The sequence below is a fragment of the Oncorhynchus mykiss genome, chromosome 17, assembly GCF_013265735.2.
Source record: "Oncorhynchus mykiss isolate Arlee chromosome 17, USDA_OmykA_1.1, whole genome shotgun sequence".
Lineage (NCBI taxonomy): Eukaryota > Metazoa > Chordata > Actinopteri > Salmoniformes > Salmonidae > Oncorhynchus > Oncorhynchus mykiss.
In genome coordinates this window covers 50,166,179-50,179,121 of record NC_048581.1, presented here as the reverse complement: position 1 = coordinate 50,179,121, position 12,943 = coordinate 50,166,179, and the positions used below count along the sequence as shown (strand labels likewise).

At 49.1% G+C, this 12,943-nt stretch overlaps 1 protein-coding gene and 1 pseudogene across 2 annotated transcripts; both read left to right on the top strand.

The window, feature by feature from the left end:
• Positions 1-1,068: 1,068 nt before the first annotated feature.
• LOC118940151 lies at positions 1,069-5,464 on the top strand (annotated as a pseudogene).
• Positions 5,465-5,862: 398 nt separating this feature from the next.
• On the top strand, positions 5,863-12,326 carry LOC118940040 (proline-rich transmembrane protein 3-like). 2 transcript variants are annotated; one of them, XM_036948184.1, is made up of 5 exons: positions 5,863-6,447; positions 8,599-8,610; positions 8,786-9,618; positions 9,733-9,834; positions 9,961-12,326. In XM_036948184.1, the coding sequence occupies exons 3-5, from the start codon at positions 8,799-8,801 to the stop codon at positions 11,997-11,999; spliced, it is 2,961 nt and encodes a 986-aa protein (XP_036804079.1). In that variant the 5' UTR covers positions 5,863-6,447; positions 8,599-8,610; positions 8,786-8,798; the 3' UTR covers positions 12,000-12,326. The 2 variants fall into 2 exon arrangements, with proteins under 2 accessions (XP_036804079.1, XP_036804078.1); XM_036948183.1 differs by having other exon boundaries at positions 8,599-9,618.
• The last annotated feature ends 617 nt before the right edge of the window (positions 12,327-12,943 follow it).

The following is a 12,943-nucleotide window of genomic DNA, read 5'->3' as shown; positions in this document are numbered from 1 at the left end:
TGCTGCATGTGTATAGTACCTTGCTGGGACAGTGGACAGGAAAGAGTTAATTCCCACGGTCTCTCCTCTAGCCTCTCTATGATCCCATGGAGGGTTGTCAAGTGGATATGTTCATGGCTCCATTCCCCAGAACACTTGTAATAGACCTCATCACACCTAATAATATGGTACACATACCACAGGAGGCTGCTGAGGGGAGGGCGGCTCATAATAATGTCCAGAACAGAGCGAATGGAATGGCATCAAACACATGGAAACTATGTGTTTGATGTATTTGATACCATTCCACCTATACCGCTCCAGCTATTACCACAAGCCGACGTGTCCTCCCCAATTAAGGTGCCACCAACCTCCTGTGACACACACATCGCACCACTCATACTCAAGTTAATTCACGAGGTGTGTATGATGAGAGGTGGGATGTTTCTTTTATCACAAGTTGTACACAATTACATGATGTCAACCTGTTTTGAACTGTTCACAGCATACAGAACAAAGGGCACTATGTTACGATTGTGGAATGAGAGGCCTTCTCATGGAATATTGCTGCTTAGTTTGTATACATTTGTAGTATATAATAATTTTAGTGTGTACAGTTTATTGCACGTGGGAGTGTAAAAGAGCGTGTCTTATTTTCTGTAAGCTAGTCTGTGTTTGTTGGCTGACAGTGTCACCAGAGCGGTATACTTCGAGTGAAGCTGGATCTACAGGGGTGTCTAAAGATAGTTAGCTTCCCATTCCAGCTCAGGCTTCATTCATACTACAACGGTGGATATTGCTTCTCAGCATCCCGCTAACTCTGGCAGGTTTGTAACTGCGTGTGCATGTCGCTCGTGGCTAGTCGAACGCCAAACTCTTCTTTTTGACAATGCTGAAACTCAAACCTGGGCAAGTCACTGCAACATATTTTGGTCCAAGCAAGTCTGTTCTTCTTAGTGGTGTCCTTTAGTATTGTTTTTTCTTCTTCTAGAAATTCGACCATGAAGGCCTGATTCACACAGTCTCCTCTGAACAGTTGATGTTGAGATGTGTCTGTTACTTAAACTCTGTGAAGCATTTATTTGGGCTGCAATCTGAGGTGCAGTGCAGTTAACTTTAATGAACTTATCCTTTGCAGCAGAGAAAATATATTATTTGGATCACTCCAATATATTGGTATCACTCCGCGGCGGAGGGATACATCCGAGGTAGGATTTACAGATTTACTCCCATGTACACCTGTGTCACGGCTGGGGTCCGCCCCTATATATAGACTGTCCGTACGGTTTGAGTTACAAACTTTCTGAAGTTCACTTGGTAAGTCACTGGTAAGTGTAATATCTTGCATGGAAGTATACTCACTGGCTGTTTGCAGTGGAGCAGCTGGCCACTTGGCCAGCCCCTCTTGGGTGCTCCACTCGCTGCTCACGGTTGATCTGTATCTTCCGCCCGTGGTTTGTCGTGCTTGTGTTTTGTTAGCGGTACACTACGACTCAGTGTGCATCCTTTATATATTGGTGGCTCTTGCTGCCACAAACTGTATTTACCTTACACAACTTGCCGACTGGCTTGTTCTGTGTGTGTTGTGAATTGCTTAACATGCTGTGGCGCGGGTTCTCTGCTAATTACCCTACAAGTTTTGTTTCTTATTCTTTCCCCTGCAGAATGTAAGAGTATCGTGGTGGGCTCCACTACATTGAGACATTAACTTTGGAGTTCCTTAACGGAGTTACTCCATCATATGGTGCGGTATTTACTGCTTGGATATTAAACCAGCTAGGTAATATTGCAGTTGGTGTAAAAAAAACAACACAAAAAAACACAATCAAATCCATTACCTGGTTGCTGTTCGTCTGCCTGTTTTCCCCACACGGGTCTTCCCTGTATTTGCAGAGGAACTGGGTAATTGATCCCTCACCGGGTTCCTATTCCTCCAAGCGGGTCATGACAAGCTCTCCCAGGGCGTCGGACCATTGTTCCGTGGCCTTGCTGGCTTGGCTGAGTTTATGGCTTCCCTTTGTGACAGGTGTGATGGTGGCATCCCCCCTGGAGATCCGCATACCTCGTGTATGCACTGCCTGGGTTTGAGCCATGCGGTGAGGGCAGTGGAGCGCCCTACTGGATGCCTGTTTTGTGTGGTGTTCTCAGAAAGCCTTCGCCTGGCGCGATTGGGGGCCATGCGCGAGTGGGTCGGCCAGGCTCGGGCTCAGGCTGGGGACGAACTCCCTCCCTCAGGAGTGGTGTGCCTGCGAGCTGTTAGTCCCTCTACTGGGCCCACTACCCCTCCCAGGAAGCGTGCCGGAGCAGAGCCCATCTGCTGCCAGTCCTGGACGGGGGCAGAAGTCGGACCGCTGGGACCACCTTGAACGGAGGGCGCATGCCCTGCGTCAGGAGGTTGATAGCTTCGATGGCAATGACAGCTGTTCCCTGTTGGCCAGTGATAGGCTGTTTCTGGGGGACGATACTGGCACTGTTCACCACCGTGAGCAGGGCTACCAGGCTGACAGGCCATCAGAAGCCGGCGGTGTGGCTTCATCGCCCCCAGCAGCTTGAGGGGCTATGAGGGGCCTACTCACTCGGGTAGCCACTGCACTGGACATCAAACTGGTGAACAGTGATGACTCTCCATCTGTCCCCATCTCTGCTGAGTTCCGCGAGGCCTTACAGGAGAGCTGGGCCTCTGCCAGGAGGCGCTTCTGACTCACAGCAGGGACTGGACCATGGAGTTTTGTGGCGGGTGCAGAGTCACTCATCTTCCGGGAGTACCCGACTGTGGATACCATGATAGCCACATGTGGGTCCCTCTGCTCTCTTAGCCGCCTTACCTACCTGCAGACTCTATTGCCCCAGATCCAGGGGGCACAGAGGAGCTCCTCCAGGAAGCAATGGAGGTGTCTCGCCTGCTTTCCCTGCTCCAGAGGGATGTGGCCCACTCCAAAGGACGGGCCATGGCGCAGGTGGTTACCTCCCGACGCCATCTCTGGCTGGCCCATTCCCGTCTGCCACTCTCGCCATCCCCCAGGGCTGACCTTTGGCATAGGGGTTCTGGAGCAGACCGATAAGGTTCGCAGGGACCGGGAGACCCTGAGACAGTCCACCCACCAGCACCCGAACAACGGTGGGGTCCCTCTCCTGCCCCATGCCTCATGCTGAGGAACGACAGCGGTGGAACAGTGTGCGGTGGAACAACAACCTGTCAACCATCACTGCCAAAGGGACGTGCCTGGGGGACCCAGGGGGGACTCTGGGCGCCAGAGGAAAGGCGAGCCCCAGCAGGACCCCTGACATACCCTTCCCCGGCCTCGGCCGCTTCTCCTGGTCACAAAGGGCAAAGTGGGAGGAGTGTGTAGAGTCCCCATGGGTGTTGTCCACAATGCTTGAGGGGTACCAACTCCAATTCCGGTGCCGGACCCGGTCCTTCAGGGTTCTTCGTGTCACCACGGTGGTCGACCCCCTGAAGAAAGCCCTCCGGCTGGAGATCTCCTCACTCATGGACAAGGGTACCATCCACAGGATCGAGAGTTCAGAACATCTAGGTGAGTTCTCCTCCACTTATTTTGTGGTGCCAAAAAGAGATGGAGGGTTTTGACCGATTCTGGACCTCCGCAACCTCAATGTGTACTTAAAGGTACTGAGGTTCCACATGCTGTCCCCAGCCCACGTGTTGCAGGCCATGTCCAGGGACCAGTGGTTTGTGATGCTGAGGGATGCGTATTTCCATGTTCCTGTTCACCCAGCTCATTGGCAGTACCTGCGATTCGCTTTCGAAGAGAGGGCTTACGAATTCATGATTCTTTCCTTCGGCCTCTCCTTGGCATCCCGCACTTTCACAAAGTGGCACCTCTCACGTCCCGAGGGTTGTTGATCCTCAATTACCTGGACGATTGGCTGATTAGTGCCCCAACCAGGACCCAGGTCCTGTCAGACAGAGACATGCTCCTGACCCACGTCGGTGGGCTGGCATTACTGTAAACGACAAGAAGAGTCATCTGACGCCAACCCAGAGGGTGGCCTTCATTGGCATGGAACTGGACTAAGTTCTCATGAGAGCACGACTGCCCACCAGAAGGGTTCAGGCGATCTTATCTTGCCTCAACCTGCCAACACCTGTTGATTCCCCTGGGCCTGCTCCATCTCTGGCCTCTTCAACGGTGGTTCAACTTCCACCCACTGCACCCGAAGCACCACCGTCTCTGCCAGCTGCGGGTGACTGCACAGTGCCTCCTGGCATTGTTGAGGTGGCGCTGTCACTCCTTTCTCTCAGGTGGGGTGGAGACGCTGAGGATGTGCCACCGGGAGCTGGTCAGCACAGACGCTTCCCAAGGGCAGGTCGGCCAGCGGCTGTTGGCTACCCCCTTGGAGCGGAAGGCACATCAATACATTAGAGCTCTGAGCTATACTACTGGCCCTGCAGTCTTTCCTTCCACATCTGAAGGGAAGACATGTCCTGGTGAGAACGGACAACACCACAGTGGTGGCTTACATCAACCATCAGGGTGGACTGCGGTCGCACCACCTCCATGTTATGTTATTGGAGCTCCTTCTCTGGGCTCAGGGATGTCTAGTGTCTCTACGTGTAGCACACATACCTGGCATCCTGGATGTGGCAGCGGATATGCTCTCAAAGGAGGGCCCGCCACCTTCGGACTGGAGCCTACATCCCCAGGTGGTGCAGCACCTGTGGGACAAGTTTGGGAGGGCGCAGGTGGACCTGTTTGCCTCCCTGGACAATGTGCACTGCCCACTGTGGTACTCCATGTCGGAGCCACCAGGGCCTCTGGGCTTGGATGCTCTGGCTCACGATTGGCCAGGGCTGGATCTTTACGCATTCCCCCCTTTTCCCCTGATCCAGGCTATGCTGGACAGGACCAGGTTGGCAGAGCATCGTCTGCTTCTGGTGGCCCCATACTGGCCCAGACAACCCTGGTTCAGCCTTCTCCTGTCGCTGTTGTCTGGGACACCTTGGCAACTTCCCCTGAGACCGGACCTGCTGTCTCAGGCCGGGGGAACTCTGTGGCATCCGAGGCCGCACCGCCTCAGTCAATGGTACACGAGGGTGTAATGAACACCATGCAGAGCGCAAGGGCGCTGGCTACAACTGTGGTATAGTTGCGCTGGCGGTTGTTCTGCTCTTGGTGCACTGGTATTTGGTTGTGCCCCAGTCATGTGGGGTGTAATATGTCCTCTAATACCTGCAGTCTCGCTTGGAAGAGGACTTGACAGCCTCTACACTGAGATAGTATTTGGCCACTATATCTGCCTGCCATGTAGGGTGGATGGACAGGCCAGTGGGGCGCCATCCCTTGGTCTCCAGGTTTATGAAGGGGGTTCGTCGCCTAGTGAAACCAATATATTGGAGTGATCCAAATAGCTCACATAACCTTCAGTCTTTCTTTCCTGTGGCTGTGCTCATGAGAGCCAGTTTCATCATAGCGCTTGATAGTTTTTGCGACTGCACTTAAAGAAACTTGAAAAGTTCTTGAAATTTTCCAGATTGACTGACCTTCATGTCTTAAAGTAATGATGGACTGTCATTTTTCTTTACTTATTTATGGACTTGGTCTTTTACCAAATAGGGCTATCTTTTGTATACCACCCATTCCTTGTCACAACACAACTGATTGGCTCAAAAGCATTAAGAAGAAAATAAATTCCACAACTTAACTTTCAACAAGGCACATCTGTTAATTGAAATGCATTCCAGGTGACTACCTCATAATGCTGGTTGAGAGAATGCCAAGAGTGTGCAAAGCTGTCATTAAAGCAAAGGGTGGCTACTTTAAACAATCTCAAATATAAAATATATTTTGATTTAACACTTTTTTAGTTACTACATGATTCCATATGTGTTATTTCATAGTTTTGATGTCTTCACTATTATTCTACAATGTCGAAAATAGTAAAAATAAAGAAAAACCCTGGAATGAGTAGGCATGTCCAAACTTTTGTCTGGTACTGTACATACAAACATTCTCAAACACACCTAGACATTAGTGGAAAACTCTACACTCTTATAACCACCCCAACTCGGTATTACACTCTGAGTATTTTCTCATATTTACATATACTGTGAAATAAACTCTGTATACATCCGTCTTCTGCTTACATTATCCCAAACCATCCCACTACACTGAAATACAGTAAATAATACACAAATATAACTAACCTTATTTTTCTATACATTTATGCACCTGTGTCTGTGTGTGTTTTGTTCTCTACTGTCCTCGTGCACTGCTGGTAGCTTTGTGTCAATCTAATGATCTTAATGTAATCCTTGACTAATGAGATTACAGAACACAGCTGTGATATTGTATAGGAGCAAGAGACTCTGAGCATCACTCTAACAAATCCAAACAGGACAACTACAAATGGCTACACTTGACCCATGAGACCAACAGGAGAAAAGGGAAAGCCAGTATGCTACCCAACAACACAACAAATGTGAAGCAGAGGTCTAAAGAATCACAGGTAGGCTTTAAAAGGATTGTCTTTTTTTATTGCTTTTGAGGGAAATTCAATTGGTACATTAAAGCATCTGTTACTGTGCCTCAAAGTTAGTGAAAGAGGCCTAGATGTTCTCAGAGAACAGAACAGGCATACCATGCATTGAGGTAGAGATGCTGCAAGTGCAGAGAGGAAAAGAGTGTGTGATGTACCATTAATCGTTACAACTGTGTTGATCTACGAAATGTGCGCCATTTGTGCGTCCCTTTGATATTTTAAGTAGAAATTGTGCACCATTGCATTTTAATTCAATTAACTTCCCTTTAATATAGACCACATGGACAATTCAATACATCTTAAATATGACTAAAGACTTGCTAAAGTGCCAAAATTCAGCATTTTGTCATGGCCCTCCATGCACCCTCTCTGACTTCTAGGAAGATTTTAACATACTTAACCTGAAAATGTATCGAAGTTTTCACCATCATTGTAAAGCCCTAGTTATTTTGTTACTTTCACAAAGTTCTTTCTTAAGATAATGATTTATTTCATGTGATTAGTGATTCATTTACGCCTGTCCCTCATTTCAAGGTCAACCCTGTTACGTGACATGACCTCTCATTTTAATACGGTGAAACTATTCCTTTTTATTATTTTTCAAAATGAACGTTGAACATCTAGTAGTCAAGTCATAATGTAAAAGCAGGTCAGGTGGTTTTAGTCTCTCTGGCCATTTTCTGGTGTTTTGTAACACTGAGTGGGAGCAGCATAAGACATCAACCCTGCTACCCATAGATAGGCTAGAAATGTTGTAACTTTTATTTGTATTTTTGTGAAGCTTGCATTCAATTGCCCCTCCCTGTTGCACACAACAAGCTTCCATTCCCCTTGTCACGAGGGGATTTATGGCTTATTTAAGAATTTGTCAACCCTGTTACGGTCAACCCTAATACGGTCTACCCTGTTACGGTCCACCCTATTATGGTCTACCCTGTTACGGTCAACCCTGTTACTTCATTTGGCACTTAATAGGCACTTACTATACTACTTACTACTTACTTATTTTATTTAACCTTTTGAAACGGGAAAAACATTTTTTTTAATGAGGTTGAACATGCGCTCTTTATGACAGAACGTTAGAATTAGGTGAAATCGATGTGTTTTTTTTTATAGCAAGTTACACTTCTCAAAACATTTGTGAAATGACCCAACTGTGTAAGTTTAGCTACATTTTGTCAACTCAAAGGGCACGTTTTTCAACTTTAATTTGATGACCGCTGAACTAATAGTAAATTATGTGACGATATGTAAGACAGGAGGATATTAGTATTGTGTGTGTCTGAGAGATGCACAGTCTGCATATGCCTCATATAAATCCCAGTGAAATTAGGCATCATATTTTTATGATGGTGTCAGATTGCACTAAGGAAACACTAATATTGTGCACCAAACACTTCCTCCCTGTGCAATAACTTGGGGAGAAGGTTAAGCAAAAAACAAATAAGGATGTGACAAAAAGGACACACCTGCAAACCTTCAGCAGATCAGACTACTTGCAGCTGTAGGCACATGTAACAGTATAGCTTCCGTCCCTCTACTCACCCCTACCTGGGCTCGAACCAGGGACCATCTGCACACATCAACAACTGCGTCCCACGAAGCATCGTTATTCATTGTGCCGCAAAAGCAGGGGCCCTTGTAGAGCAAGGGGAATAACTACTTCAAGGTCTCAGAGCGAGTGATGCCACGCTATTAGCGCGCACCACCGCTAACTAGCTAGCCATTTCACATCGGTTACACACACACACAACACACACACACACAGGATTACCGAGGGGATTTATTGGTTCTTAATGGATTGGAAGTGCAGATTAATAATCAGGAGGGAAGCTGTTTTACACTTTACCCTTAGCTTACAAGCTGCTACTTAACAGCCCTGCTGCTCACCCTGACAAACGTCATGCTACTAACCCCTTTACCTGCAAATTTCCCTGGAAAACCGCATTACCTAAGCATGAACAACAACTCCCAGACTCATAGTCAGTGTGTCACAGATAGTGAATGTTATCCATTATAGTTACTTTGTCCAAATGGAGTGCTATGCCTGTCTGCCTGCTGCTATGTCCTATAGCTTCTAGCCACCTCACTTACGTTTTCCTTTCTGTTGTTCTGCAGGTCTTCTATAAGGTATGATTGCTGCTTCAAAGTTACATTGAGCAATGGTGTGGCTCTTATCTCTCTCCTTGGTGCTGGCCACAGTGTTTCACTGTTCACCTGGAAACATTATCAGGGCCACCTCCACCTCACCCTCATCCATCAACTCTGACCATGTCCCACTCCCTTTATTCTCTAACTCCCTCAGCACCACCTCCAACATGGGTACAACAACCCCCAAGCTTACCACAACACAACAGACAGGGACAGACATCCTTCTGCCCGCCAGCGGTATGCAGGTGCCAGGAAACAGGATGACAAGTATGGAGGACTTAGATGGGGCATTGGTTGGCACATCATATGGCAGTGATGAGTCTATGGATGATAGTGGACTTGGGGACACAGATATAATAGAAAGTCAACAAGAGACAACTGCCAGCACACTTGTTATCAATTCTGCGCCTGGAAATGAGGAGAAGAAAGCGAAGGAACTTGAAATGCATTCCTCCATCCCTACTTCTCTCTACCCCCCTCCCACGCCCCAAAAACAGACCCAAGACAGCGTCAGCACAGCAGGACCAGCTGGCTTACAAACGTCAGAGGATCTGCGTTCACCGGCCAAGAGCCCACTGACCAAGCTTACACTTAGAGCTACGTCTAAATTATCTTTGCCACCCATAGGGGACGATGACAGTGGACTCAATCTGGAACCTGCGTATTCTATTGTAGAGATCTCAAAACAATCGGAGCCAACTGTCAACTCGACATCAGAAATAAACAATTCTCCAAACCCATTAACTCATCACAGCTCCCACCAATCCCCTAAAGACACAATTACAGAGGCCACTCTCGAAGAAGAAGAAGGGCTTGGAGCACTGGAGGAGAATGAGGAAGAAGATGTGGTTGTGTTAAAATACATTTTTGTGATTGACTCAGCGGTTCCCATAAGCAGAGACACTCGGGGAAAACTGTCCCACTCCTCCACCCTGTCATCAGCCAATCCCAAACATGCACCCATTGTGACAGGACAGTTTCAAAAAGGTAAGAGTGGCACAAGAGTTGACTATTTTCTAATTCTGTTTATATTTCTAATTACTCACATCCAAGTGTTTCCTCTGCTATAAGTTCTATGTGTATGATTATTTTTATTTTCAGAAAAGGAACAAACTCAATCCTTTCCTGACATACAATCAACTGAGTTGCCGGCACAATCGTCACCTGACGTGAAACACATAATCCATCAACATGAAGAAAACAGTAAATGGCCCTTTTTGTTGTTGTTCTAAGTCGGGCAATTTCTCTTTCTCTTAATATGCTTTCTATATTACTTGATGAGATTATAAACTATTCTATTTTTCTCACACACCTTCCTCACTTTCTCAGCTAAGGGTCAACTCTGGCCTGCGCCCTCTGTCCGCTACGGTGTGTTTGGTCCCGTAACACATCAGAACCTGAATGGAGGCCCCTGTGTGCTGGGTCTTGGCAGCTGCGTGTTCCCTACTGGCACCAACGGCACTCTCCTTCTTTGGGAGGACCTGAGCCGCACACTGGCCTTCGCCTGGGAGCTCCACGTCTATGGCTCTGCTGGACTCTTCCTGCTGCTGTCCTGTGTGGCTGTGTTGGGAATGGTTGGACGGTCTAATATGCTTCACCCCCTCTGTGATGTACTAACCCTGGCCAATAGGCTGTTGCTGCTGACCGGGGCTCTGCGTGCTGTCCTCCTCCTCACTGACCCGTATGGGACACGCCGGATCCTGTCTCGGCCGGTCCTCACTGCCCTCTATAATCTGCCTCTGCTGCTGCTGCTGTGGGCACAGGTTGCCCTGGCGATGATTCTGCTGTCCCCAACGATGCAGCGCCCTCGTGTGGTGGGAAGTCTGGCAGTCTTACACTGTACCCTGCTGCTGGCAGCCGACCTGCTCTCCCCAACACTGTCCCATGCCTTTCCTTTGGTTCTACAGAGCCTCTCTCTCTGCTGGGGCCTGACTCTCTGCCTGGGCATTCTCACTCAGTCACTCTCCCACCTGCAGCCCTTCTCCAAGACTCCCATACACCAGTGGGGGGCCCCTCAGAAGATTGAGGAGCGGGCAAGACGCGTGACGGCAGTGTGTGCCCTCCTGGGGGTGCTGTGCTCCGGCCTGCAGATCTACAGCCTGCTTTGGCTCTATGGGCTGCTGGGGGACTGGAGGCGCTTTGGCTGGGGCTGGTGGCTGGGGCAGTTCTGGGCACGGGTGCTGGAGCTGTTCTGGGGCTTCTCTATGCTGGTGCTGGGCTCCTGGGTGTTCTGGACCCCTCGGAGGAGCCGTGCCAGGAGCGACCATGGCCAAGGGATGCCAGAGAGATCATCGTTTTGGAAAATCCTGCGGATAGGGCCTTTCAGGAGTTTTGAGAAAAACTGGGCAGAGCTCATACCGAAAAACTGGGCGGGGCAGCATCACTCGGGAGCAGACAGTGACTCCATACGTGTCTATGACAATCCCCCCACCACACACAGCTTGAGGGACACCATGTCACCATCTCATCACAAGGGTGGAGAACCCACTACCAGCAGCAGCAGTGATACCCACCTACTGTGGCAGCGGGTGGGTGAGCGCGAGTGCATCCTCTCCCTCATAGAGTTTGACATGCTCCCTCAGTCGCCGATCAACCTCAGCCGCAGCATCGACAATGCGCTCCACCATGACAATGGACACCTGCTAGGGGTAGGCAGCCTCTTCACAGCCCCACCTTCTTCCACCTGGACCCACCAAGCTGGTGCTGACACTGACACCTCACTGGCGGACAGTGAGATCACGCCACCCTCTCTCACCTCTTCCACCTCTCCCACCTCTAATGTTGGCTGTAGGTGGGAGGTGGAGGCTGGCTCCAGGCCTGCAACTTCTGATCATTTCAGAGCCAACGGGCAGGCACTGCCTGAGGCAGAGCCTAAGTTAGAGCCACAGCTACAGCCGCACCCACAGCCGCAGCTACAGCCGGACCCACAGCCGCAGGTACAGCCGGACCCACAGCCTCAGCCGGACCCACAGCCTCAGCTACAGCCGGACCCACATCCGCAGCTACAGCCAGACCCACATCCACAGCTACAGCCGGACCCACAGCCGCAGCTACAGCCGGACCCCCAGCCACAGCTACAGCCGGACCCCCAGCCACAGCTACAGCCGGACCCCCAGCCGCAGCTACAGCCGGACCCACAGCCTCAGCTACAGCCGGACCCACATCCGCAGCTACAGCCGGACCCACAGCCGCAGCTACAGCCGGACCCACAGCCGCAGCTACAGCCGGACCCCCAGCCACAGCTACAGCCGGACCCCCAGCCACAGCTACAGCCGGACCCCCAGCCACAGCCTCTGGAGGCTTCTGATAACCAGATCCTTCAGCCATCTCCAAACCCTGAAACACCAGGAGGATGTTCCAGACAATGATATATACATGTCTATTGTTCCAAACAAGGTGAAGAAGCCAGGGTTCTTCAGGAGGATGACTTATCCAGTGTGGGCTGCAGTGATGATGTTACAGATCTATGAGCTGACCGTGACGTCATCATCACCTCATCCAAATGCCCATGTCACTTCATATCAGTACAAAAGGACTTGAGTGGTTCCACAGTGAACACTTGGCCAGGGAACAGCACCACTCATCAGAAGTTTAATAAAGTCATATATAAGATATAAACATATTCAGTGTTGTTTATCAGCTCTCTATGTTAAATTCACTTACTGTACTTTAACTCGATGTTCTCTTAATAAATATTTCAGTTAAAGAAGTCTACTTATTACTCTTTTTTTGTATTATAAAGTTATAATGTTCATTGTGATATTTTTACCATCTCATTATGAATTTCAGTAAAAGAGTACGATTAAGATCACTGTATTGGTCAATTGCACACAAAGGCCAACCCGAAATTTGATTTCTGCTTTTAACCCAACCCCTACGAAGGAAACACATACTGTACAGGTTTTGGAGAGGTGCGGGGTCTGCCACACTGGGCTCCAACATCAATTAGGAAAGCGGTTTAAAGGTGGGGCAACTTCTAGCAGAGCCCTCAGTCTGTTCATACAAACTAGCTTAATTACACCGAATTTTGTGTGCGCCAGCATGTGAAAAATGATGACAAGTGGGATGTCGTGGATACCTTTATTGTACTCTATGGTGACAGCGACACTGAGCTCTGTTGTAAGCCGGACCCACAAGACTCAAGCATTCCCGTGCCAAAAGATGCCAAAATTGAATGTCCATTTAATGCACATTGGTAATAAAGTCCAACTGAGAAGTGTAGGCCTTGATAGCACCAACGATGAATCGGCCGAATCTAACAGCATTAAGACTCAAAACGGATCGCTGACATTTGCATTTGAGGCTGGTTATC

Coding starts and splice junctions, on each gene's coding strand:
- LOC118940040 (XM_036948183.1), top strand. CDS start 8,643: ATGGTGTGGCTCTTATCTCTCTCCTTGGTGCTGGCCACAGTGTTTCAC. Junction 9,619..9,732: donor GACAGGACAGTTTCAAAAAG/GTAAGAGTGGCA, acceptor TTTTATTTTCAG/AAAAGGAACAAACTCAATCC. Junction 9,835..9,960: donor CCATCAACATGAAGAAAACA/GTAAATGGCCCT, acceptor TCACTTTCTCAG/CTAAGGGTCAACTCTGGCCT.